Source organism: Nomascus leucogenys, chromosome 6, assembly GCF_006542625.1.
Source record: "Nomascus leucogenys isolate Asia chromosome 6, Asia_NLE_v1, whole genome shotgun sequence".
Lineage (NCBI taxonomy): Eukaryota > Metazoa > Chordata > Mammalia > Primates > Hylobatidae > Nomascus > Nomascus leucogenys.
The window spans coordinates 120,099,808-120,126,303 of NC_044386.1; the positions used below are offsets into that span (position 1 = coordinate 120,099,808).

A 26,496-nucleotide genomic window follows, 5' to 3' on the forward strand; every position below is an offset into this window, starting at 1 on the left:
GGCCCCACTACTGGTACCAAGTTTCTGTATTCGTCAGTTCTGGTACTGCTATAAAGAAATATCTGGCCAGGCGTGGTGGCTCACACCTGTAATCCCAGCACTTTGGGAGGCCAAGGCAGACAAATCACCTGAGGTCAGGAGTTCAAGACCAGCCTGACCAACGTGGAGAAACCCCATCTCCACTAAAAATACAAAATTAGCTGAGCATGGTGGTGCATACCTGTAATCCAAGCTACTTGAGAGGCTGAGGCAGGAGGATCGCTTAAACCTGGGAGGTGGAGGTTGTGGTGAGCTGAGATCATGCCATTGCACTCCAGCCTGGGCAACAAGAGTGAAACTCCATCTCAAAAAAAAAAATATCTGAGACTGTGTAATTTATGGAGAAAAAAATTTAATTGACTCATGGTTCTGCAGGCTGTACAGGTAACATGGTGGGAGAGGCCTCAGGAAACTTTCAATCATGGTGGAAGGTGAAGAGGAAGCAGGCACATCTTACATGGCTGGAGTAGGGGGAAGAGGAGCTCTTTTTCAACTTTTGTTTTAGGTTCAGGGGTTACATGTCCAGGTTTGTTACTTGGGTAAATTGCATGTTGCTGGGGTTTGGTGTACAAATGATTTTGTCACCCAGGTAGTGAGCATAGAACCTGATAGGTAGTTTTTTGATCCTCACCTTTCCCCTACCCTCCACCCTCAAGTAGGCCCTGGTGTCTGTTGTACCCCTCTTTGTGTCCATGTGTACTCAATGTTTAGCTCCCACTTGTAAGTGAGAACATGTAGTACTTGGTTTTCTGCTCCTGCATTAATTTACTTAGTTTAATGGCCTCCAGCTGCATCCATGTTGTTCCAAAGGACATGATTTTGTTCTTTTTTATGGCTGTATGGCATTTCACAGTGTGTATATGCCACATTTCCCTTATCCAGTCCACTACTGATGGGCACCTAGGTTGATTCCATGTTTTTGCTATTGTGAATAGTGCTGTGATGAACATATGAGTGCATATGTCTTTTTGGTAGAACAATTTATATTTCTTTGGGTATATACCCAGTAATAGGATTGCTGGGTTGAATGGAAGTTCTGTTTTAAGTTCTTTGAGAAATCTCCAAAATGCTTTCCACAGTAGCCAAACTAATTCACATTCCTACCAGCAGTTTATAAGCATTCCTTTTTCTCCATAACATTGCCAAAATCTGTTATTTTCTTTTTATTGATAGCCATTCTGACTGGTGTGAGATGGTATCTCTTACAGTTTTGATTTGCATTTCTCTAATTATTAGTGATGTTGAATATTTTTCATATGCTTGTTGGCTGCGTGTGTGTTTTCTTTTGAGAAATATCTGTTCTCATCTTTTGCCCGTTTTTAAATATGGTTGTTTGTTTTTTGCTTGTTGATTTGTAGAATCCTTATAGATTTTGGATATTAGACCCTTTTCAGATTCATCTTGGCTCTGTGTCCTCACTCAAATCTCATCTCAAATTGTAATGCCCATAATCCCCACGTGTTGAGGGAGGGACCAGATGGGAAGTGATTGGACCGTGGGAGCGGTTTCCCCTATGCTGTTCTCGTGATAGTGAGTTCTCATGAGATCTGATGGTTTTGTAAGGGGCTCTTCCTCCTTCATTGCTCACTCTTCTCTCTCCTGCTGCCAAGTGAAGAAGGTCCCTGCGTCCCCTTATGCCATGATTGTAAGTTTCCTGAGACCTCCCCAGCCATGTGGAACTGTGAGTCAATTAAACTTCTTTCCTTTACAAATTACCCAGTCTTGGGTAGTATCGTTATAGCAGTGTGTAAGTGGACTAATATACAGTTTGCAAATATTTTCTCCCATTCGGTAGATTGCCAGCTATCCCAGCACTATTTACTGAATAGGGTCTTTTCCCCATCGCTTGTTTTTGTCAACTTTGTTAAAGATCAGATGGTTGTGAGTGTGCCCCTTTATTTTTGGTCCTTTAATATATTCCATTGGTCTATGTGTGTGTTTTTGTACCAGTACCATTCTGTTTGGGTTCTGTAGCCTTATAGTGTAGTTTGAACTCAGGAAGTGTGACGCCTCTGGCTTTGTTCATTTTGCTTAGGATTACTTTGGCTATTTGGGCTCTTTTTTTGGTTCTGTATGAATTTTATAATACTTTTTTCTAATTCTGTGAAAAATTACATTGGTAGTTTGATAAGAATGGTATTGAATCTGTAAGTTGCTTTGGGTTGTATGGCCATTTTAACAATATTGACTTTTCCTATCCATGAGTATGGAACATTTTTCCATTTGTTTTTGTCATCTCTGATTTTTTTCCAGTGGTATTTTTGTTTGTTTGTTTTACTTTAAGTTGCAGGATACAAATGCAGAACATGTAGGTTTGCTACATAGGTATATGTGTGTTATGGTGGTTTGCTGCACCTATCAATCCATTATCTAAGTTTTAAGCCCCACATACATTAGGTATTTGTCCTAATGCTCCCTCCCCTCACTCCCCGCCCCCTGGCAGGCCCTGGTGTATGTTTTTCACCTCCCTTTGTCCATGTGTTCTCATTGTTCAACTCTCACTTATGAGTGAGAACATGCAGTGTTTGGTTTTCTGTTCCTGTGTTAGTTTGCTGAGGATGATGGCTCCCAGCTTCATCTATGTCCCTGCAAAGGACATGGTCTCATTCCTTTTTATAACTGCATAGTATTCCATGGTGTATATGTACCACATTCTCTTTATCTAGTCTATCATTGATGGGCATTTGAGTGGTTCCAAGTCTGTGCTATTGTGAATAGTGCCACAATAAACATACATGTGCATGTGTCTTTATAGTAGAATGATTTATATCTCTTTGGGTATATACTCAGTAATGAGATTGGTGGGTCAAATGGTATTTCTGGTTCTAGATCCTTGAGGAATTGCCACACTGTTTCCCACAATGGTTGAACTAATTTGCATTCCCACTAACAGTATAAAAGCATTCCTGTTTGTCCACAGCCTCACCAGCATTTATTGCTTCTTGACTTTTTAATAATCACCATTCTTACTGGTGTGAGATGATATCTCGCTGTGGCTTTGATTTGCAGTTCTCTAATGATCAGTGATGTTGAGCTTTTTCTCATGTTTGTTGGATGCATAAATGTCTTCTTTTGAGAAATATCTGTTCATATCCTTTACCCACATTTTGTTTTTTTCTTGTAAATTTGTTTAAGTTCATTGTAGATTCTGGATATTAGCCCTTTGCCAGATGGGTAGATTGCACAATTTTTCTCCCATTCTGTAGGTTGCCTGTTCACTCTCATTATAGTTTCTTTTGCTGTGCAGAAGCTCTTTAGTTTAATTAGATCCCGTTTGTCAATTTTGGCTTTTGTTGCCATTGCTTTTGGTGTTTTAGTCATGAAGTCTTTGCCCATGCCCATGTCCTGAATGGTATTGCCTAGGTTTTCTTCTAGGGTTTTTATGGTTTTAGGTCTTACATTTAAGTCCTTAATCTATCTTGAGTTAATTTTTGTGTAAGGTATAAACAAGGGGTCCAGTTTCAGTGGTTTGCATATGGCTGGCCAGTTTTCCCAGCACCATTTATTAAATAGGGTATCCTTTCCCCACTGCTTGTTTTTGTCTGGTTTGTCGAAGATCAGATGGTTGTAGATGTGTGGTATTATTTCTGAGGTCTCTGTTCTGTTCTGTTGGTCTATATGTCTGTTTTGGTACCAGTACTGTGCTGTTTTGGTTATTGTAGCCTCGTAGTATAACTTGAACTCAGGTAGCGTGATGCCTCCAGCTTTGTTCTTTTTGCTTAGGATTGTCTTGGCTATATAGGCTCTTTTTTGGTTCCACATGAAATTTAAAGTAGATTTTTCTAATTCTGTGAAGAATGTCAATGGTAGTTTAATGGGAATAGCATTGAATCTATAAATTCCTTTGGGCAGTATGGCCATTTTTATGATATTGATTCTTCCTATCATGAACATGGAATGTTTTTCCATTTGTTTGTGTTCTCTCTTATTTCCTTGAGGAGTGGTTTGTAGTTCTTCTTAAAGAGGGGTTTCACATCCCTTGTTAGCTGTATTTCTGGGTATTTTATTCTCTTTGTGGCAATTGTGAATGAGAGTTCTTTCAAGATTTGGCTCTCTGATTCTCTGGTGTCTCTGTCAGGTTTTGGTATCAGAATGATGCTGGCATCATTGAATGAGTTTGGGAGAAGTCCCTCCTCCTTGATTTTCTGGAATAGTTTCAGTAGGATTGGTACCAGCTCTTCTTCATACATCTGGTAGAATTTGGCTGTGAATCCATCTGTTCCAGGGATTTTTCTGGTTGGCAGGTGTTTTGCTACTATTACTATTTCAATTTCAGAACTCGCTATTGGTCTATTTATGATTTCAGTTTCTTCCCGATTCAATTTTGGGAGCTTATATGTTTCCAGGAATGTGTCCATTTATTCTAGGTTTTCCAGTTTATGTGCATAGAGGTGTTTATAATAGTCTCTGAGGGTTTTTTTTTTTTGTATTTCTGTGGGGTTGGTGGTTAGTAAATTTACTAGATGCTGCCAACCTGTTTTTCTAACCAAATATATGAGTGTTTCTTTTTCCCCACATGCTCACCAACTTTTGTTACAATATTATCAGACTATTCAATATTTGCTAGTTTAATGAACATGAGATTTTGTCTTATTATTTGAATTTTCATTTTACTGATTACTAAGATTCAGCGTATAGTATAGTATAGTATAGTATAGTATAGTATAGTATAGTATAGTATAGTATAGTATAGTATAAGTATAGTAGTCAGTTGTGTTGACTTTTTTGTAAATAGCCTGTCCATGTCCTTTGCCCGCTTTTCTATCACATTTGGTTTCTTCCTTCTTAATGGTGCATATGAGTTATTTGAGTTCTTTGTGTATCTTGAATACTAAGATTTGAAACAAACTTGAACATTTCAATTTTAATACAAATTTTGTGGGCTTAATCCTCTGTCTTGCCGTGATTATTTCTTGAGTGTTGCTTTACCTAAAATCCCAGTGAATTTTTATTTTCAAAATGCTTTTGCAAATCTTTGCCTGGTTAGAGTTGTGGAAATTTCAAGCTGTGAACCTAAAGCTGTTTTTAAAGGATGTAAAATGTGGCAATTTGGAGAATATGTTAAACAACAGTTTTAATCCCCAATGCAAGTTATGTTGATATAATCAAATCATTTTCTGCATCCATCACAATTTGTTGATCACCACACAGTCTGGCACATTTTTAATTTATTTTAGGTCATATGGAGAGTATGAAAAAAATCCATGCATTTTTATCAAAAGTCACATAGTATAATCTGGGCTCTGCTGCCACTAAGCTGTATCACTCTACTGGGTGGGACTGAGCCCTGTAGCTTTTATCTCATCTGGCAAATGAATGTCAGACCGGATACTCTCCGGAGTCTGTCTCACATGAAAACTTAATTTTTCTCTTAAAAGCTAATTTTAAAAGCCACAGGTTTTTACAAAATGAAATAATTTCTTAAGGAATTAGATCCATTGATAGTAGCAAGAAATGATTAGTGAAAAATAGAACATATTCTATTTGACACTGGTTCGTTGGGAGAGTATAAAAAGCAACTTTTGTGTCTGGCTCTGGAATTCAAGAAGCGGTATTCTGTATACGTGGAACAGTCACAAAAATTGGCTCTATTTTTCTTCTATAAATCAGGGAACCATGACTAAACTGATCTTAAGGTCATGTTTTAAGCAACTTGGATTCAAACTTCACAGGACTTAAAAGACTTTAGGGCACCCCTTATAAATCTGAAAAAGAACAAAGCTGGAGTACTCAAACTTCCTGATTTCCAAACTTACTACAAAACTTCAGTAATCGAGACATTGTGGTACCGGCATCAAGACAAACATAAAGACCATGGTATATAATAGAGAAATAAACCCTCACATATGTATGGTCAAATAATTTTTTATAAGGGTGCCAAGACCATTCAATGGGGAGTCTTTTCGACAAATGGTGCTGGGAAAACTGAATATCCACATGCAAAAGAATGAAGTTGGACCCTTAGCTAACACCATACACAAAAATTAACTTGAATTCAAGCAAAGACCTAAAACTATAGAAGAAAACATAGGGCAAATAATTTATTGGATGTGACACTAAAGGCACAGACAATAAAAGAAAAAATGGGCCAATTTGACTTCATGAATATTTAAAACTTCGGGGCTTCAAAAGACACCATCAACAGAGTTAAAGGTAACTCACAAAATGAGAGAAAATATTTGCAAATCATATATCTGATAAGGGATTCATAAACTGAATGTATTGAGAACTTCTGAAACTCACCAGCAACAAAACTCCAAGTGACCTGGGTTCAAAATTGGGCAAAGGACTTGAATAGACCTTTCTCTGAAGAAGATATATGAATGGCCAATAAGCACACAAAAAGATACTCATCATAACAAATCATTAGGGAAACACAAATCAAAACTATAGTGAGATACCACTCACAGCCATTAGGGGGGCTATTAAAAAAACAGAAAATAACAAGTGTTGATGGAACTGTTGAATGGCACAGTCACTGGAAAACAGTATGGTGGTTCCACAAAAAAATTAAACATAGGCTTAACCACATGATCCAGTAATTCCACTTCTGGATATATATCTAAAAGAATTGAAAGCAGGGACACAGATATTTATGCACACCCATGTTTGTAGCAACATTATTCGCAATAGCTAAAACATAGAAGCAATCCAGCAACCATTGAGAAATGATTGGATAAACAATATGTGATATATGCACACCATGGAATATTATTCAGCCTTTAAAAGGAAGGAAATTTGGCCAGGCGTGGTGGCTCACATCTGTAATCCCAACACTTTGGGAGCCTGAGATGGCTGGATCACTGAGGTCAGGAGTTCGAGACCAGCCTTGCCAACATGGCGAAACCCCGTCTTTACTAAAAATACAAAAATTAGCCAGGCTTGGTGGTGGGTGCCTGTAACGCCAGCTACTTGGGAGGCTGAGGCAGGAGAATCGCTTGAACCAGGGAGGTGAGGTTGCAGTGAGCCAAGATCGTGCCATTGCACACCAGCCTGGGCAACGAGAATGAAACTCCGTCTCAAAAGAAAACAAAAACAAAAACAAAAAACAAAAGGAAGGAAATTTGGACACATGCTACAACATGAATGAAACTTGAGGACATTATGCAAAGTGAAATAAGTCAATTACAAAAAGACATATACTGTATGATTCCACTTATATGAGGTACTTAGAATTGACAAAGTCATAGAGACAGAAAGTGGAATGGTGGTTGCCAGAGGCTGGGGAAAGGGGAGAAGTGGGGGAGTTATTGTTAATGGGTACAGAGTTTCTGTTTCACAAGATGAAGATGATGGTAATGATTACACAGAATTATGAATGTATTTAATCCCACTGAACACACTTAAAGATGGCTAACATAGTAAATCTTATGTGCATTTTGCCACAGAAATTTAAAAAGGACTTTAGACAATGCTTTGGCACTTCTAGACTGTGGGAAGTCAGGGCTGTTGTCTTGGTAATGGTATTCTATGTCTAAAAAATTTGATACCAGACAAAGTTAATTACCATGTGATATGACAGGTTCACTCGGTTTTCCTGAGCCCCTCAAAAGAAAAGGATAAGCAGAAGTTGGAAGTGCATCTATTGCTTTAGGGACACTCCAGTGCTCTGAATGAGGGAGTCTTGGAATGTGAGGTAGTTCGTCTCTATGCCTCTGCTCCTAGAACACACCCTTCAAAGGAAAACTTTGACTTTGATCCCACTTTAATCAGGGGAAGGTCATTTTGGTCCTAATTTCAGGGTTTTCAGTTTCTCCTAGTGTGTTGTATGTTCTCAAACTAAACGAGGTCTCCCTTTGTAGTGACTGTCATTTCAACCACAGCCACTGAATGCAGGCCTCCTGTGCCTGCTGGAGTGCCAAGCTGATAACATTTGTCAGTAGTGGTCCTGTTGAGTGATGTGAGGGCTCCAAAGCCCCTGTTAGGACAAGTAACAGGGTCTCTATTAAGCTAGGAACTTGTCTCTCATTCTTTTCACTGTTGTTTTGTGTAACCAAAGGGAGTTGTTGGGGGCAGAGACTTCTAAAAGACCTTGCAAAAATCATGACAATCCACTTCCAACGTGGAATGAATATTAATGTAATAACTTATTCTAGACCACCCAGGTCGTTTTTGGAGAAAGTTCAGTGGAATACTAGATACCTTTGCTAGGTTGTCAGAATAGTAATACGCTCTGTAATGGTGGCTACTGTAGTAAAACCTTCCCAAGGGGAGTCACTCTGGCAGATGACAAGCGTGTGTGCCACAGTATGCTCCGGCCAGGGCGAGAACGGCGCACAAAGGAATTACAGTCCTGTGGCTGCTGACACCCAGGTCCACCCCTCCACTCTTCAAAGAGAGTTTTGGATCCTTCTTTAAGCATGTGTTTTCTTGACGCTTTAATGATTCGTAGAGGGGTCAGGGCCAACAATTTGCCTAAGAAAAGTTCCAATAGCCCAGTAACAAAACCTACCGGGTGTTGGTGTGTGGAGAGCAAATGGGAAGGGCAACACAGTAAGAGGCCAGTAGATTCAAAGAATCAGACTCATGCTGATTTTGTGAGCCAAGTCTTGGCACTCAGTCAAAGCAGACAGGTAGAGTTTCAGAAAACACCAAGGCTCGACCTCTAGTGAGTACGCAGATCCCTTGTCCCCCCAGAGCATACTTGATTTTGTTTCTAATTTCTATGACGTGTTTTAATTACTGGAAAAAATCTGCAGTTGTGATATGGTTTTTCTCAGAATATGGGTGGTGGGCTGCACATTTTTTTAAGTTTTTTTTATTTCAACTGATTAGAAAAACCTCATTTTTCTAGCATACCTTAGCCAGTGTTTTTCAAAGTGTGAGTTGCAAATCATTATTGGTTGCCAAATCCACCTCATAGATCTAGACCGTCATTTTTGAAAATGAAATAGAATATAGAACATGTCAGTGTTTGTCTCAGCTAGGAAACAATCATTTATTAGGATTAATTTTTATTATTTCAAATTTACACCTAAAGGCCAGAACTGATGGCACCTGAGGCAAGGTCAGACTATGGCGAGACAGGGGGCACTTGGCTCAGAAGGAGGGGAGAAGGCACTTTCTTATACAAAGAGCCAACCTCAAATAGAACTGGGTTGCCAGTCTCCTGGGTGTCCTGCCTCACCAAGGGTCTGTAGAGCATTGCTGTTCAAGGTGTGTAAGCTTAGATCTGGCTTTTCATCCTGTGTACCTTTCATAGCTGTGTGGTGTTGTAAAAGTTACTTAACCCCCCTGAGCCTCAGTTTCCTCTCTTTTAAAATAAAGAGAACAGCTGCTATGTCCTGTGGCTGTGAGGAGGAAATGTTGTTCATGTAACTGTTTAGTCCCGAGCCTGCCACCTGGTAAGCCTTTTAAGTGTCATTGCTATTACTGTTACATGAAAGACGGACTGTACAAGGTAAAACTGAATATAAAGTGAGATTTTATTTATTTCCAATTTATATCATTCAAGCTTGCATGACATGCACCCATCCTACTCATCCATCTAATAAACTCTTACCACAGGGAAATCCAGAGGGATCCTTTCTGAGCTTGATTCTTCATCTAAGGTAGTAGTTGTCAATCCTATCGAAGCCACATTGCTTCACTGGCCTGAAATTAAATTTCTAGGTTTTATAATTTACCTATAATTATAATTTCAAAAAACAACATAATTCCACAACTGTTTTTAAAAGAGATAAGATGAAAGATCTTTCTGATAAAATATGCATTTCATGTGTGAAATGTGTGCATAACTGTGCTAGAAAATGTCATGAAGTTGGCCAGTGCTGTGCTTGCGTGTATATAGAGCCACCAAGAATGGATGGCTACAAGTGCAGACTGATACAGCTGTATTATACAGGTGACTCAAATGTCATCAGTAGCATTGCTGTCAGTGACATGGTTTTCTGGAATTATGAGTTTCCAAACAAGGAAAAGTACGTATTTCCCTCGGTATCCATTGGGGGATTGGTTCCAGGACTACCCACACATACCAAAATCTGAGGATGCTCAAGTGCCTCATATAAAATTGGCCGAGTGTGGTGGCTTATGCCTGTAATCCCAGCACTTTGGGAGGCTAAGGTGGGTGGATCGCTTGAGGTCAGGAGTTCAAGACCAGCCTGGCCAACATAGCGAAACCCCGTCTCTACTAAAAATACAAACATTAGCCGGGCACGGTGGTGGCCGCCTGTAATCCCAGCTACTCGGGATGCTGAGGCAGAAGAATCACTTGAACCTTGGAGACAGAGGTTGTAGGGAGCCAAGATTGCACCATTGCACTCCAGCCTGGGCAACAAGAACAAAACTCTGTCTCAAAATAAATAAAAAATTTAAAAAAAAATAATAAATAAATAAAATGGTGTCACATTTGCATGTAACCTACACACTGCCTCCTATATACTTTAAATTATCTCTAGATTACTTACAATACCTAATACCATGTAAACACTGGTAAATAGTTGTTGTACTACATTTTTTAGGGAATGACAAAAATCTATAAATGTCCAGTACTGAGACAACCATTCTTTTCTTTTTCTGAATATTTTTGACAAATGTGGAACCCACAGATATGGAGGGCAAACTGTATAGTCTTACTTTGACTTTTTTTTTTTTTTTTTTTTTTTTTTTTTGAGACAGAGTCTCGCTCTGTTGCCCAGGCTGGAGTGCAGTGGTGCAATCTTGGCTCACTGCAAGCTCCACCTCCCAGGTTCACGCCATTCTCCTGCCTCAGCCTCTCCGAGTAGCTAGGACTACAGGCACCTGCCACCACGCCCGGCTAATTTTTTTGTATTTTTAGTAGAGACAGGGTTTCACCGTGGTCTTGATCTCCTGACCTCATGATCTGCCCGCTTCAGCCTCCCAAAGTGCTGGGATTACAAGCGTGAGCCACCGCGCCCGGCCCTTACTTTGACTTATATACACAGTTGCAATCCTGGAAAATTCAGAATATATTAAAACCATGCAAAAAATTATTGTGCTTGAATGCACAAAGGAGTCAGATTCTAGGCTTGGATAGTTACGGACAGGGTTTTCACCTGCATGCATGCCTGATCGGACATGTGAATGTCAGCACATTGCAGGACTGCCAGCATCCCTAGCCTTTGCTCCCTAAATGTCAGTAGTATTCTCTAACCTGTGTGACCGCCAAGATGCTGTAAAGTTCCAACAGGCCCTATACAGTTGGGATCTCTTGTTAAAGGCAAACAGCTGGAGGGTGTGTGGTTGGGAGCAGATAGGGTGGCGCCCTCAAGGAATGGTTTCTTTCTTAGCTAACACAGCTCTTTAAGTCCTGCAGAGATGGGTGGGTAGATGCTGGTATGCCTTTCTGGAGAGAAATTAGGTTCTTTGTTCTGATTTGAGTTTCCCCTCCCATATGGTTTGGCTGTGTCCCCACCCAAAACTCGATTTGTAACTCCCACAATTCCCATGTATCATGGGAGGGACCCAGTGGGAGGTAATTGAATCATGGGAGTGGGTCTTTCCCATGCTGTTCTCGCAATAGTGAATAAGTCTCAAGAGATCTGTGGTGTTAAAAAGAGGAGTTCCCCTGCACAAGCTCTTTCTCTCTCTCTTTGCCCACTGCCATCCATGTGAGACGTGACTTGCTCCTCCTTGCTTTCTGCCATGATTGTGAGACCTCCCAGCCAGTGTGGAACTGTAAGTTCATTAAACTTTTTTTTCTTCCCAGTCTCGGGTATGTCTTTATCAGCAGCGTGGAAACAGATTAATATACCCTTGTTCTCTACAGAAATCTTTTGAGAAAGGAAGAGGCACTGACTATGCAGGCATCAGCCAAGCATGGCCCTTTCCTGAAAGGCTTCATCTGTAGGAGGGAGTGCTTTTGATCCTGGCTCCCAGCACAGCGGAGAAAGGTTGCCTTTCTCTGATGCATCTTAACTGAGGAGATGCCAAGTTTATTCGTCAGTGCTTACAAGGAGCCTTGTTTGTTTTGACACGCTTTCTGTGGTGTTGTGGAAAAGCACCGAACATACAGAGAAGAGCCCCATGAAGTTGAATTTCGGTGATTCAGCCAGCATAATGTGTGCACGTTGGTTTTCAAAAGCCATGTTCAGATTATACACAGAGGAGGTATTTGGTTACATATACGCTGAGACTCTTGGGAGGTGGTCAGTTTTAGTCTGCAGGTCACAAAAGGAAAAAAATAAGTTGTACAGTTATGGATGTCATCTTGAAAAATGATGTGAGAAGAAACAGTCTTCATCTTCCATATCTTTTTTTCTTTTCTAAGCTGGGTTTAATAGAGACATTTGTGAACTGGCCTAGAGGGTGATCCCGGGGTCATGTCTATCACTGGACATGCACAGAGCTTGAGTTATCTTATTTGTTTTAATAATTCATATCATCCTTTATCTTCCACAATGAGTGCGGATCTATAGCACCTCCATCTCCTTTCCTCGGGGCCATGTTATTTTTCTAGATTTCTCTGCAAAATTACTTTGAGACGCCATGAGAGAAGAAGAGGAAACATATAACTCATAATGAGTAACTGTCCTTGAGCAAGTTCTTGCATGAAGAAAATAGAAAACATTCTAGTTACAAGTAATAAAAATATCCTGACAACCAAAATGCCCACATGAGTAGTACTTTACTTTGCAAATGTTAGTGGGAAAACCCACAGTATTTTCTTTCTAAAAAGAAATCCTCGTAAGTTTTATTTTTAAAATTATTATCAGGAACATGGGCATTTTTCTGCTGATGTAGAGTTTTGTGAATTTTAACATGTGTGTATATTTATGCAGCCATCCCCATAATCAGGATACAGAGCATCATTTCATCAACCCAAATAACTCTTCCCTCTAACCCAGTTCCTAGCAACCACTTATCTGTTATCCATCCCTATAGTTTTATCTTTTTGAGAATGTCATGAAAATTATATTCATGTGTCATATAATAGATCATATTTTGAAACTAACATATTTTTACTCAGCATAATATCTTTAAGATTCATCCAACTTCTTATAAATGTCAATAGTTTGTTCCTTTTTGTTGTTAGCATTTCATTGTGTAGGTGTTCCAATTGTTTTGCATCCTTGTCAGCGCTTGGTATTGCCAGTTATTTTAACTTTTGCTATTCTAATGGGTTTGTAGTTGTGCATCATCATCGTTTCCATTTGCACTTTCCTAATGACTAATGGTGTTGAACATCCTTTCATATGCTTATTTGTCATCCTGTGTCCTCTTTGATGTCTCTTTGTATGTCTTTTGCCCATTTTTTAAATTAGGAGTTTTTTTTTTTTAAACCGTTGAGTTTTGAGAGTTCTTTATTATGCATACAAATTGGATATGTGATTTGCAAATATTTTCTCCCAGTTTGCAGCTTATCTTTTCATTCTCTGAATAGTGTCTGTCTTAGAGCAGAAGTTTTTAATTTTGATGAAGTCCAGTTTGCCAGTTTTTTCTTTCATGTTTTTTGTGCCATTTTTAAGAACTCGTTGCCCAGATCAAGGTCATGGGTTTTCTTCTGAAAGTTTTATAGTTTTATATTTTACATTTAGATCCATGACCCATTTTAAGCTGGCTTTTGTACAATGTATGACATTTTAGTCAAAGTTCACTTATTTGCTTACAGATGTCCAGTTGCTCTGACCATTTGTTGAAAAGACTTCTTTCTCCACTGAATTGCTTTGAACCTTTGTAAAAATTCAATCAGCCATATTTATGTGGATCTATTTCTAGAGCCTCCATTCTGTTCCACTGATCTGCATGTTTATTCCTTTGTGAATACTACCCTGTCTGGATTACTGTAACTTTATATAAGTCTTAAAATTTGGCAGTGTCAGTCCTCCCATTTTATTATGTTTTTCAGAATTGCTTTAGCTATTTGAGTTCCCTTGCCTCTCCATATAAATTTTAGAATTACATTGTCTGCATCTACAGAAAATTCTGCTGGGACATTGATTAGTATTGCGCGGAATCTATAGGATAATTTGAGGATAATTAATACTTTCATTATGTTCAGTCTTCCTATTCATGAACATAGTATGTCTCTCCAACTATTTAGGTCTTCTTTGATTTCTTTCAAAGAATTTCAGATTTCTCTCTGAATTTTGTAGGTTTTACATGCAGATCCTATACATGGTTTGTTAGATGTATACCTAGGTATTTGATTTTTGAAACTATTGTAAATGGCACAGATTTTTAAATTTCAGTTTTTAATTGGCCACTGCTAGTTGTATTAATTTCTATGGTGACTGTAACAAATTTCTACAAATTTGGTGCTCAAAATAACAGAAATGTATTCTCTCACAGTTCAAGAGGTCAGAAGTCCATAATTAGTTCTGAGCCAAAATCAAGGTGTCAGTTAGCAGGGTCATGTTCTTACACAGGGTAATTCTGGCCTCATAAAATAAAATGAGACCTGTTCCCTCCTCTTCTGTTTTCTGGAAGTGATTGTGGATATTTTGTGTTATTTCTCCTTTGTGTGTTTCATAGAATTTACCAATGTAAACATTTGGACCTAGTGCTGCTATTTTTCAGGTTTTTGATTACAAATTAAATGTCCTTCATAGTTACATGACTATCCACGTTACCTATTTCAGCTGGGGCAAGTTTTAGTAGTTTGTAGTTTTTGAGAAATTGGTCCATTTTATCTAAGTTGTCAAAGGTATATGCATAGAGTTGTTCATAGCATTCTGTTGTTATTCTTATATTGTCTGCACTATCTATAGTCATGTCTTCTTTTTCTTTACTGCTAATTTGTGCTTTCCCTCTTTTTTTTCTTTTATCAATCTTGCTAGTGAGTTATTAATGCTATAGATCTTCCCTCTTTTTTTCTTTATCAGTCTTGCTAGTGAGTTATTAGATCTTTTCAAAGAATTGGCTTTCGGGTTTATTGGTTTTCCTTATTGTTTTTTTCTCTTTTCAGTTTCATTAATTGTTTTGTCCTAATTATTTCCTTCCTTTTGCTTGCCTTGGGTTTATTTGGCTCTTCTTTTTTTTTCTAGATTCTTAAAGTTGAAGCTCAAATTGTTTGAGACCTTTTTTTCTTATTGAATATAAACATGTAATGCTATGTACTTCCTTTTAAGCATGTTTTAGCTGCAGTGAACAAATTTTGATATGTTGTATTTTCATTTTCATTTAGTTTAAAATATTTTCTAATATTCTTTGAATCTTACTCTTTGACCCAGCGATTGTTTAGAAGGATCTTATTTAATTTCTAAGTGTTTTGAAATTTCCCTATGATCTTTTTGATATTGGTTTCTAGCTTAATTCCATTATGGTCTAGAAATATGCTTTGTGTAAAGTCAATTATTTAGGTTTGTTAAGGTTTGCTTTATGATCCATGATATAGTCAATCTTGGTGAATGTTTAGTTATTTGGATATTGAGTTTTCCTTAAAGGGAGGCATACTTGAAACTGGCTGTTGGCAGATTTACTCAAGACTTCCTGGAAGATTGTCACTCACAGCCAGTTCTTTCCTCTGTCTAGAACATCCAGGATGTGAGGAGCGATGACGAGGATTATGAAGAGGAAGAGGAGGAGGAAGAGGAAGAGGCTACCAAAGGGAAAGAGATGGATTGTTTAAAGAACGGCCTCGGGGCTGAGAGGCACCTCATTCCCAATGGTCAGCACGGCCGTTAGCTGGAAGCCCGCAGGACTCCCATGGCACAGCATGCTGCAAGTACTGTTGGCAGCCTGGCTTCCAGGCCCCACACAGACCCCAGATTCTGCCCTTCCCTCTTTCTCACCACCGCCTTCCCTCCCATCTAAGATGTGTTTACCAAAATATTGTTAACTTGTGTTAAAATGTTAAATATAAGTATACCCATGGATTTTTACTGCAGTTAGGACTCAGACTGGTCAAAGATTTCAAAGGTTTCTCCACAGAACCGTCTCAGTTCTAACTGCACTCCTTCATGCATGTCACTTTCTCAGGGGCTCACTTTGTTACAGGCCCTTTCGCCACCTTGCCTGTCCTCAGGACGCTTTCACAGGTGCTAAGTAATCCCATTTTTCCCAGGTGTGTTTGGCTACGAAGAGCAACTTGTTTCTCAAAATGAGTTAGAAGTGGCAGTGGGACAGGAGCAGAAGGACCACACCAGGAGACACTTCCACGTTATGGACACATGCTGAAGCTTAGGTGCCTCATCTCCACAGGGCAGTGGCAGTCCCTGCCTGTCACCCCACAGGGTTGCAGAAGTTTAAGTTCACACTGTCAACCGTGGGGTCATCATGAACCAACCCACTTTGCACTGTTTGGGAGACAGAAACCTGGCTAAACTTGGCACTGCGTTGTGCCTGAACAAAAGGCAGAATCTTTAAAAATTCCTCTTAAATGACTCTGGAGATACCTGGAAATGAAAGTGCCAAGAAAGGCGTTCCATTTTATTTGCTGACTATTTATGCGTTAGCTCCCCAAGGGTCACTCTCAGATTCTCCTGGAATTCTTCTCCCTCAGGACCCATGGTTCAAGGAAGGAAGTTTAGGCCCTGTTACTTCCTGTCCTTTGCTGGTCTTTCACTTTCTTCCTTTCTAGGAGGGAAGCTTCTGTGCTGCTGCCCTGAGCCCTTCCTTCAGGCCAGCACAGCTACCTGGGGACCTCCACGGGGGAATGGGATCCAGGCCAGGCTGCTTGCTGAGCCGCATCACCCGGGAGGCCTGAGCCTCTGGGGAGGGCGCGCATGACACTGCCAGACCCAGGGGAGATCTTGGGAACAGAGGATGCTACGTGATTTCCTCTGGCTTCCAACCCAATCAGCCTGCATCACGGTGAAACAGCACAACAGAAAAGGCCATAAAAGGTATACCCCTGAGCAATGTTTAAGGGCAGGTGCTAGAGTCAGTGCCAGCTCCCTGGGAAGAGCATAGGGATGGGCAGATCAGTAGCCAGCTTGTCCTCACCCTCAGGAAGGGAGCACCGGGGAAGACTTGCACATGTCCCTGCCTCCCTTGTGGCCTTGTCACCACAGGGACACATCTCCTGGGCACAATGTGCAGGGCTGACCTGGGAGACTTCTCAGGTGGCTGCTGACTGAGGAGAGGCCAGGCCTTCCCAAGGAAGACCCCAAGTAAAATCTGCATCTGCCCTCACCCCCGCCACAGTCTCTCATAACGGTCAGATTTTGTATGTTCATCGTATTTATTCAGGGGCTCATATTATAAAGCCACAGGAGAGGTCGGCTTGTAGGGACTGGAAAATCAGTCCCAAGCAGGGCAGCTGCAGGGCCCCTGGAGCCGGAAGGACACTGCACAGAAGAGATTGCATTATTATTATTTTTAAATAAAAATACACATTTGAAACCTTAAGGCTAAAGAAAAATAAACAAAAAATCCTTTAGAATTCTTTCTGCAACAAAATCTCTTTTTGAGAAACTGTTAAAAACAAGGTCAGATTTTCTCTGTATAACATTTGCTTTTATGAGGACAATATCATATGCATTATATGCATAATATGATATTATAAATCAAAATGCCTGCACCCACTTTAGGGCTTAGCTATTGATTTATTATTAATATTATATTATATTTTGGTGGAAGAAGGTCACATTAAGATATAATTTTTTATGTTTTCAGTTAACGGTATGTTTTCTTCTTTGCTTATTTGGTTTTTGTCTCTGTACCAAATATCTTCTTGCTTAAGGTAGAAAAGTGTTTGTTTAGCTCTATCTCCAGTTTTTTTCTTATTTGAATGTTGAAGGTAAAATTGATATACCAATTTTAACTATTTCGGATACAGCTGAAAGCACTAAACCACTTCATAAGAAGCAGATACTCATTTTTGTAACACTATTTATGGCTTTTGTGGTTAATTTTAAAGGAAACCACTCTTTCTACAGGAAACAAGGGCTCAGGATTCTTCCAGATGACCTTATGAAAATGCAGTCCATGTGCCATCGATATTGTAACGTAATGACTTACAATAAAGCAAGAGTCCAGTGTACATGGTGATTAAGCGGATTCAGCACACACATTGCTTGGCTTCTTAGGGGTAATAACAGGTCTCCCTGTGCAGTGGAAATAAAGACTGGCCATTCCTCCGGAAGGGCCGTGCCAGGAATCAGGGAAGCCGTGAGGAGAAGGAAGCCAGGTTGGGATATTCGGGCTGCTGCGTTTGCGGTGTCAGACACCAGATGAGAGGAGCCTGGCTGACGTGGGGAGCCCCTTGCCTGATTGGGGTGAGCCTCTGGGCTATGCACGGTGGAACCAGCCAGCCTGGGGGCTGGAGTCGAACCAGAGCACGGCAGCTGTACCCTGTGCAGGACCCACTGAAGTGCTAAGAAACGGGACTGATTCTAGAGGTGTTTTCTCAGCCTCATTTTCTGTATTTACCTTTCAAAGGTGTAGCAGGAAACTGAGTCTAGATCGTCCATCAGAATGACCTCTGGAGCTTTAAAAACAAATGCACCTTGCCTGTCTCCCGCTCCACATTTTGATTCAATACTTCTGGAGTGAGAAGCAAAAATCTTCATTTTAACAGAGTCCCACGTATTTCTGAAGAGCAGTCAAGATTCTGTGTGCCCTCCTCTGGTTTTAGTCCTATCTGCAGCTTCATATGCTAAGAGATGGGAAAATGCAATGGTACAGAATATTTAATCCAAAATAAAAGAAGAAAAGGAAACACAGAACAAGCAAGATGAATTGCAAACTCATGTTAAGATGGTGAGTAGGTAGATTTCAGTTCACATTTACCAGTAATTACACCAAGTGTAAAAACAAAGAGTGCCAGGCTGGATTTTTTAAAATCTCAATTATACGGTGTGTATAAGAGATATACTATAAAAAAGTGTTGAAAGTAAAAAGATGGACAAATATATACCATGCGAACTCTACTCCTCCCCAAAAAACGCTGGCATACTTATATCAATATCAGACAAAGGAAAGAAGAACTAGTGGATAGTCAGAGGAATGTTTAATACTAATGAAAGGGGCTAGGTGTGGTGGCTCATGCCTGTAATCCCAGCACTTTGCGAGGCCGAGGCGGGCGGATCACGAGGTCAGGAGATCGAGACCATCCCGGGTAATGCGGTGAAACCCCGTCTCTGCTAAAAATATAAAAAATTAGCCAGGCGTGGTGGCGGGTGCCTGTAATCCCAGCTACTTGGGAAGCTGAGGCAGGAAAATGGCATGAACCCGGGAGGCAGAGCTTGCAGTGAGCTGAGATTGCGCCACTGCACCCCAGCCTGGGCGACGGAGCGAGACTCCGTCTCAAAAAAAAAAAAAAAAAAAAAAAAATTTAAATCTGTATACACCTAATAATATAGCTTCAAAATATATAAAGAAAAATTTCACAGACTTAAAGGGAGTAACAAATTCATAATCCTGTTTGGGTGGTTTTTAATACATCTCTCAGTATCTGATAGAACAAGAAGATAAAAAACAATAGGAATATAGAAGATTTGAACAATACCATTAACAAAATCCGCCTAGTTGATCTATATATATATATTTATATCTATATCTATATCTATATCTATATCTATATCTATATCTATATCTATATCTATATAGAAGACTGTCCCCAACAGCTGCAGAATTTACATTTGTTTCGAGTGCATGTGGAACATTTACCCAAATAGGCCACATACTGGCCTTGAAGGCAACTTTCAAAACATTCCAAAGGTTTAAAATCACATGGAATTTGATTACAGACAACAGTGAAATTAAACTAGAAATCTATAACAAAAAGATACATGGAAAAGTCTCCACGTATTTTTAAATTAAGCAATTCACTTCTAAGTAACCTGTAGATCAAAGAAGAAATGGAAATAAAACATCTTAAACTGAGTTATAGTAAAAAATGTGTGGGATGCAACTAATAAGAAATTTAGAGAAAAAAAATTACATTAAAAGCTTTTATAAGTAAAGATAAAGGCTGACAAAATCAGTCGTCTAAATATATCAAAATGTAAAAAGGAAAATAACATGGAAAACATAATAGCTCAGAGTATCAAATAAAAAAAGCTGGTTTCTTAAAATAAAAAGTTTATAAAATTCTAGCAAGACTGATGAAGAAAGACAAAGAGCAATGCTAGGAGTGAAAAGGATCTGTCACTGTAGACCAAGCAGAAACCAAACAGGTAATGAGAGAATATTGTGAACAACTTTATGTCAACACATTCGAAGATGTATATAAAATGTATAAATTCCTAGGAAAACAAAACTTGTCAAAATGGACACAAGAAGAAATAGGTATTTAAATAGTGCTCTATCTGAAACAAAACTGAATCGGAAATTTTAAACCTACCTGCCCACCCACCCCACCACAAAAAAAAAAGCCCACGAAAATACTTTAGGTCCAGATCAATGAATTCTTCCAATATTTAAGGAAAAAATAATACAAGAATTATGCAACCTTTTCCAGGGACAAAAGGAACAGACATTTCCAAACTTGCTTTATAAGGCCAGCATAATCTTGCCAAAATCTGACAATAATATTAGAAGAAGAAAGAAACAAAACTATAGGCTAAGTCAGTCATGAACATAGGTACAAAATGCCTAAAAGAAAGCAAACTGAATTCAGCAATATATAAAGAGATAATGTGTGAAAACCAGGTTGGGTTTATTTTGGGAACTTGAGGTTGATTTAATACTTGAAAATTAGTGTTATTCACCATTTTTATAAAATAAAGGAAAAAGCCATATGTTTAAAAACCTTTATAAAATTCAGCATACATTTGCTGCAACAAAAACAAAAATCCCTTTTATCAAAGTAGGATGGAACTACCTTAATCTGATAAACAGTATCTTTAAAAAGTGAAAAAGCATTGTAATGCTATAATGAAATATTGAAACTATTGAAAACTTTTCCCTCTCAGATTATTATTAAGACAAAGATGCTCGTGATCTTCAAGGATACCCATCATTCTAAATATAGTTAATATTGTTTCTCTTCCCTCTCCTCTCCTCTCCTCTCCTCTCCTTTTTCGCTTTCTCTTTCTTTTTTTGAGACAGAGTCTCACTCTGCCGCCCAGGCTGGAGTGCAGTGGCACGATCTTGGCTCACTACAACCTCCACCTCCCGGGTTCAAGCAATTCTTCCACCTCAGCCTCCGAAGTAGCTGGGATTACAGGCGCATGCCACCAGGCCCAGCTAATTTTTGTATTTTTATTACAGATGGTTTCACTATGTTGGCCAGGCTGGTCTTGAACTCCTGGCCTCAAGTGATCTGTCCGCCTTGGCTTCCCAAAGTGTTGGGATTTCAGGCATAAGCCACCACACTCAGCCAACACTGTGTTTTTTCATTCCAGCCAATGTAATATTTCAAGAAATAAACATAACAAGGTTTGAAAGGGAGAAATAAAAGCTGTCATTGCAGATGCATATATATAAAATAAATGTGTTTGTGTGTGTGTGTATATGTGTGTGTGTGTGTGTGTGTGTGTGTAATTTATACAGAAATGCCAAGAAACAAGTCTGGTCAAGACAATCTTTGAAAGAACAAAGTGAGAGAACCTATTCTGCCAAATACTAAGACGTATTATAAAATATTTAAGGCAGTTCAAAATTAGCACAAGCATAGGCAAATAGAAGAATAACATTGTTTTTAAAGTCCAGGAACAAGCTCATGCATATACAGACAGTTGGCTATCACTAACGATAAAAATTTAACAGAGCTGGGCATGGTGGCTCAGGTGTATAATCCTAGCACTTTGGGAGGCCAAGGTGGGAGGATTGCTTGAGACCAGCAGTTTGAGACCAGCCTGAGCAACATAGCGAGACCTGCCCCCCACCATCTCTACGAAGAATAACAAATTAGCTGAGTGCGCTAGCTAGTGTGTTCCTATAGTCCCAGCTACTCAGGATGCTGAGGCTGGAGGATCACTTGAGTCCAGGAGTTGGAGGCTGCAGTGAGCCATGATCACGCCATTGAACTCCAGCCTGGGAGGCAGAATGAGACCTTGTCTCTAAAAAAAGAAAATTTAAACTTGGCCCCTACTTAGCAACACCATACACAAAATAAATTCCAAGATTTTTGTATATTTAAATGCAAAAGGTAAAATAATAAAGGTTCCAGGAGGAAACATAAGAGAATATCTTAAAATAAGCAAAGATTTCTTGAACAAAACATCATTATTTATAAAGGAAAATATTAACATCATATTAAATCAAAATAAAGAACATTTGTATGTCAAATATGCTATTAAGACAGTAAAAAGCCAAGCCATAGAGTGAGAGAAAATGTTTGCAACACATCGAACTAATGAAAGGTTAACATCCAGAATATTTAAAAACTCCTACAAAAAATAATAATGAAAACATACGGTTCAGGCCTAGTGGCTCATGCTTGCAATCCCAGCACTTTGGGAGGCTGAGGCTGGCGGATCACCTGAGGTCAGGAGTTCGAGACCAGCCTGGCCACCATGGTGAAACCCCGTATTTACTAAAAATACAAAAATATTAGCCAAATGTGGCTGTGGGTGCCTGATAATCCCAGCTACTCGGGAGGCTGAGGCATGAGAATTGCTTGAACTCGGGAGGCGGAGGTTGCAGTGAGCTGAGATGGCACCACTGTACTCTGGCCTGGGCAACGGGAATGAAACTCTGTCTCAAAAAAACGGAAATCATACTGACAGCCCAATGAAAAAAGCAGGCAAGGCATTTAACCAGACGCTTTAGAAACTACCATATCCAAATGTCCAACACACATGAAAAGGTGCTCGATTTCATTAACCACGAGAGAAACGCAAAGTACAACCACCATAAAATACCACTAAACACCTACCAGAATATTGAATATTAGATAGTACCAAACGGCAATCACGAGGAGCCGGCAGAGCTCACACGCTGCTGGAGGAGTGCAGACAGGTGCAGCTGAGGCAGGAGAGGTAGTCAGGGAAGTAACCACCAAGTCCTTGGGACGGCAACCGTGGCAACCGCACCAGCAACGCAATAAGCCCCAGCGTTCGCGTTGTAGTCAAGCTCATTCAAGCAAAGCTATATCCAGTAGGGAACAACCCCCGCAGAGAGCATATGCTTTTTTATTTTACCTGACCTCAGACTGACCCTTTGTTCATAATAGTAAAAAACACACCCCTGGGTGGAGATTTAAGATGCTAATAAGACATGCAGTATATGAATGTATGAACAAGCATGTACAGCTACTGCGTGTGTGCACCCAGAGGACCACTCAGAACATACTAGTAACACCTCTTCCCACCCTCTTGTGAATAACCATGTAAGACTCTCATAAAAGGAGTTTCCCCAGTAACAGGCAACACTGTCTCATCCTTATGAGCAGCCTGCTCTGAGTCCTCTCTCAGGGTGTAGTCTATTCTGCACCTAACTTGGAGAGTATTCTTTGTGATACATTGCTCTATGCTGCATCTTCTTTGCTGTGTCTCTTGTTTAAATATTTTTGAACTAAGAAGACAAGAACTGAGGTTTCCTAACAGTCATTTTCTGTAATTGAATATATGTCTATATTATGACCCAGCAGTTTCATTTCTTGTTATACAGTTGACCCATGAACCATGCAGAGGTCAGAGGTACTGACTGCCCAGGCAGCTGAAAAATCCATGTGTGACTTAACTCCCTAAAAACGTATCTACTAATACCCTACTGTTGACCAGAAGCCTCACCAAGGACATAAACAGGCAATTAACATACATTTTGTATGTTTGATGTATTATGTTAACATACTGTATTCTTACAATAAAGTAAGCTAGAGAAAAAGACATTTTTAAGAAAATCAAAAGGAAGAAAAATGTATCTGCTATTCATTACAGGGACATGCGTCATCATAAAGGGCTTCATCCTTGTCATCTTCGCATTGAGTAGGCAGAGGAGGAAGAGGAAGCGGAGAGGTTGGTTTTGCTGTCTTCCAGGTAGCAGAAGCAGAAGAGAATCCATGTAAAAGTGGACCCATGTGATTCAAACCTGTGTTACTCGAGGGTCAACTGTAGAACCGAAAGGCATGTGTGTGAATAATCCTATCAGCAATGTTCATAGTTGCCTAATGGACACTTTCCAAATGTCCATCAAGAGTAGGATGGGTGAGTAAACTGTGGTATATTTATACTATAAGACACTATATAACACTGGAAACAAGCTGGTATTTGCAACAATGTGGCTTCATCACACGATTTTAGTGTTTTGCAAAATTATCTACTCAAAAATGAATATACGGTTTATTTTTGTGTTTTTTATAAAATTCAGAATCAGTCAAAACCAATCCATGGTGCTAAAGTCAGGGTAGTGGCTATCTCTGAGGTGAAGGCAGGGGCTGTGTCTTTACGGGGGCCCTGCAGGCTTTCGCGACGCTGGTGATGTTCTACTTCTTGACCTGGGTGGTGGTTACCTGGTGTGTTCAATTTGTGATCATCAAACCATACACTTGATCTGTATACTTTTCCATATTTATTATAATTTTTAAGTTATTAAAATGAAAAAGGAAAAGCTAGCTACTTTTACATGAGACAGTTGACATTATTGACCATAATCTCTTTTTTATAAGAACTTGCAATGCAAAAAAACTTTTTTTAAGTAGACATAAAAGCCCATAATCTTACCACCAGGTAATCGCCACTGGCATAGAAAATAACAGTAACAAAAGTGATACATGTGCATCAAGCATTCAAATAATGCAAACGTGGAAAGTAAAAAAGCTCTCTGCACAGTCTCTCTCCCAAAGAGAAGCACATTGACATTAATTGTGATTCCATCCACAAGCACCCTTATGCCTATTTTAGGAGGTATCCACTGCTCCCTGCCAGCTCCCCAAATAACCTCAACACAACTTGCTGCTAAGTGGCAGTAAGGGAGAGCACCTCCTTGACAGAGCTGCGGCACTGCTCGGTGGGGAAGGACCAGGCCCTACTGCACTGAGCTTTCTAGGATTGGCTGAGGATGGTGATATCACAGCTTAGGGCTGGTGAAAGCAGCAATTGCCAAGGTCCTGAGGTGTTCAAAGAGTCTCAGGGCTTTGAAGGAGCAAGCTGTCTACCAAGGCCTATCAGTGTCTTGTGAGAAGGTCCTCAAATGAACAATATAGTTATTTGCCTGACAAAAGCCTTCTGGAATAGTAAATCATACTAATGAAAATAAAGAATACTCAAATTATACTAATAAGGACAGTGAGCTTGGGGGGTCTGTGGTTTAGGCTCTATTCTGCATACTTATGCCATCTCTATGTATACAGTTGGCCCTCCCTGTCCATGGTTCTGAATTCATGGATGGATTTGACCAACCATGGATGGAATTTGAATATATTGGGGGTAGGGGAAGGAACTGGGTCTGTACTGAACACGTACAGACGTTTTTTCCTGTCATTATTCCCTAAACAGTACCTTACAACAACTAGTTACATCGCATTAACACTATGATTTCAACTATATAGAAGGAAAGTGTGCAATTGTATGCAAATACTCTGCTATTTTATATCAGGGACTTGAGCATCTGGGGATTTTGGTATCCACAGGTTGGGTGGGGGCGGTCCTGGAACCGATCTCAACCAGACATTGAGAAACAATTATGTTTCTATTATCCTTATCCATAGAAACGCTGCACTAATGTGCCCAGGTGAGGTGGAAACGAAGGCATGGGGCCACCTCTTCTACATGCCCCCGGGACTGTGAACACCCAGAGGCACTGCCGTTACCTAATTCGCACTCAGATTCCATATAGGCTATTAGCACTCACATGCAATCTATTTTTAAAACACAAAAAGACCTGTACTCTGAGTGGAACATGCTGGTCTGTACCTTGCTTTTTTTCTCACTGCTGGGTGGTAGAGAGCATTCCACATGAGCACAGATGGACTTCATCTCTGTAGGGGCTGTCCCTAATCCTTAGAAATGTATCACAAAATATTTAACTAGTCTCATACTGTTGCAAGATTGAGCTGTTTCTAGTTTGTAGCTCTTACAACATTACAATGAACATCCTTGGGAGCAAGTATTTAACCAAGACTGCCTGAGTTAAAATCCCTACTCCGTGGTATACTGTGTAATCTTGGGCAAGTCCCTTAATTTCCACTTTTTTTTTTTTTTTTTTTTGAGATGGAGTCTCACTCTGTTGGCCAGGCTGGAGTGCAGTGGCACAATCTCGGCTCACTGCAACCTCCGCCTCCTGGGTTCAAGCAATTCTCATGCCTCAGCCTCCCAAGTAGCTGGGGTTACAGGCTCGGGCCACTACGCCGGGCTAATTTTTGTATTTTTAGTAGAGATGGAGTTTCACCATGTTGGCCAGGCTGGTCTTGAATTCCTGACCTCAAGTGATCCTCCTGCCTTGGCCTCCCACAGTGCTGGGATTACAGGTGTGAGCCACTGTGCCTGACAAGTCCTTAATTTCTTCACTCTCAGTTTAGTCATCTATAAAAAGGGCATAGGATCTTCCTCATGGTGTCGTTTTGAGGATTCAAGGAGATGATCCATTTTGGGAATTTTTTACCCTGCTTTCTTATAGCAAGCACTCAGTACATGTTAACTCTTCTTACTATTCATAATTACCACAGGGTAAATTTCTACAAGTGGGATTTCTGGGTCAAAAGGCACATACCTTTTTTTCCACTAG

General features: G+C 39.9%; 1 protein-coding gene across 4 annotated transcripts in view; it reads left to right on the top strand.

The window, feature by feature from the left end:
* Positions 1-17,926, top strand: part of CERS3 (ceramide synthase 3) — a 140,253-nt gene extending 122,327 nt beyond the window's left edge. For all 4 annotated transcript variants that reach the window (XM_003277548.3, XM_012507172.2, XM_030813848.1 and 1 more), the window contains one exon: positions 15,475-17,926. In XM_003277548.3, coding sequence (XP_003277596.1) covers positions 15,475-15,627 — 153 coding nt within the window. In that variant the 3' untranslated portion in view covers positions 15,628-17,926. The remainder of the gene's footprint in view (positions 1-15,474) is intronic.
* Positions 17,927-26,496: the final 8,570 nt, after the last annotated feature.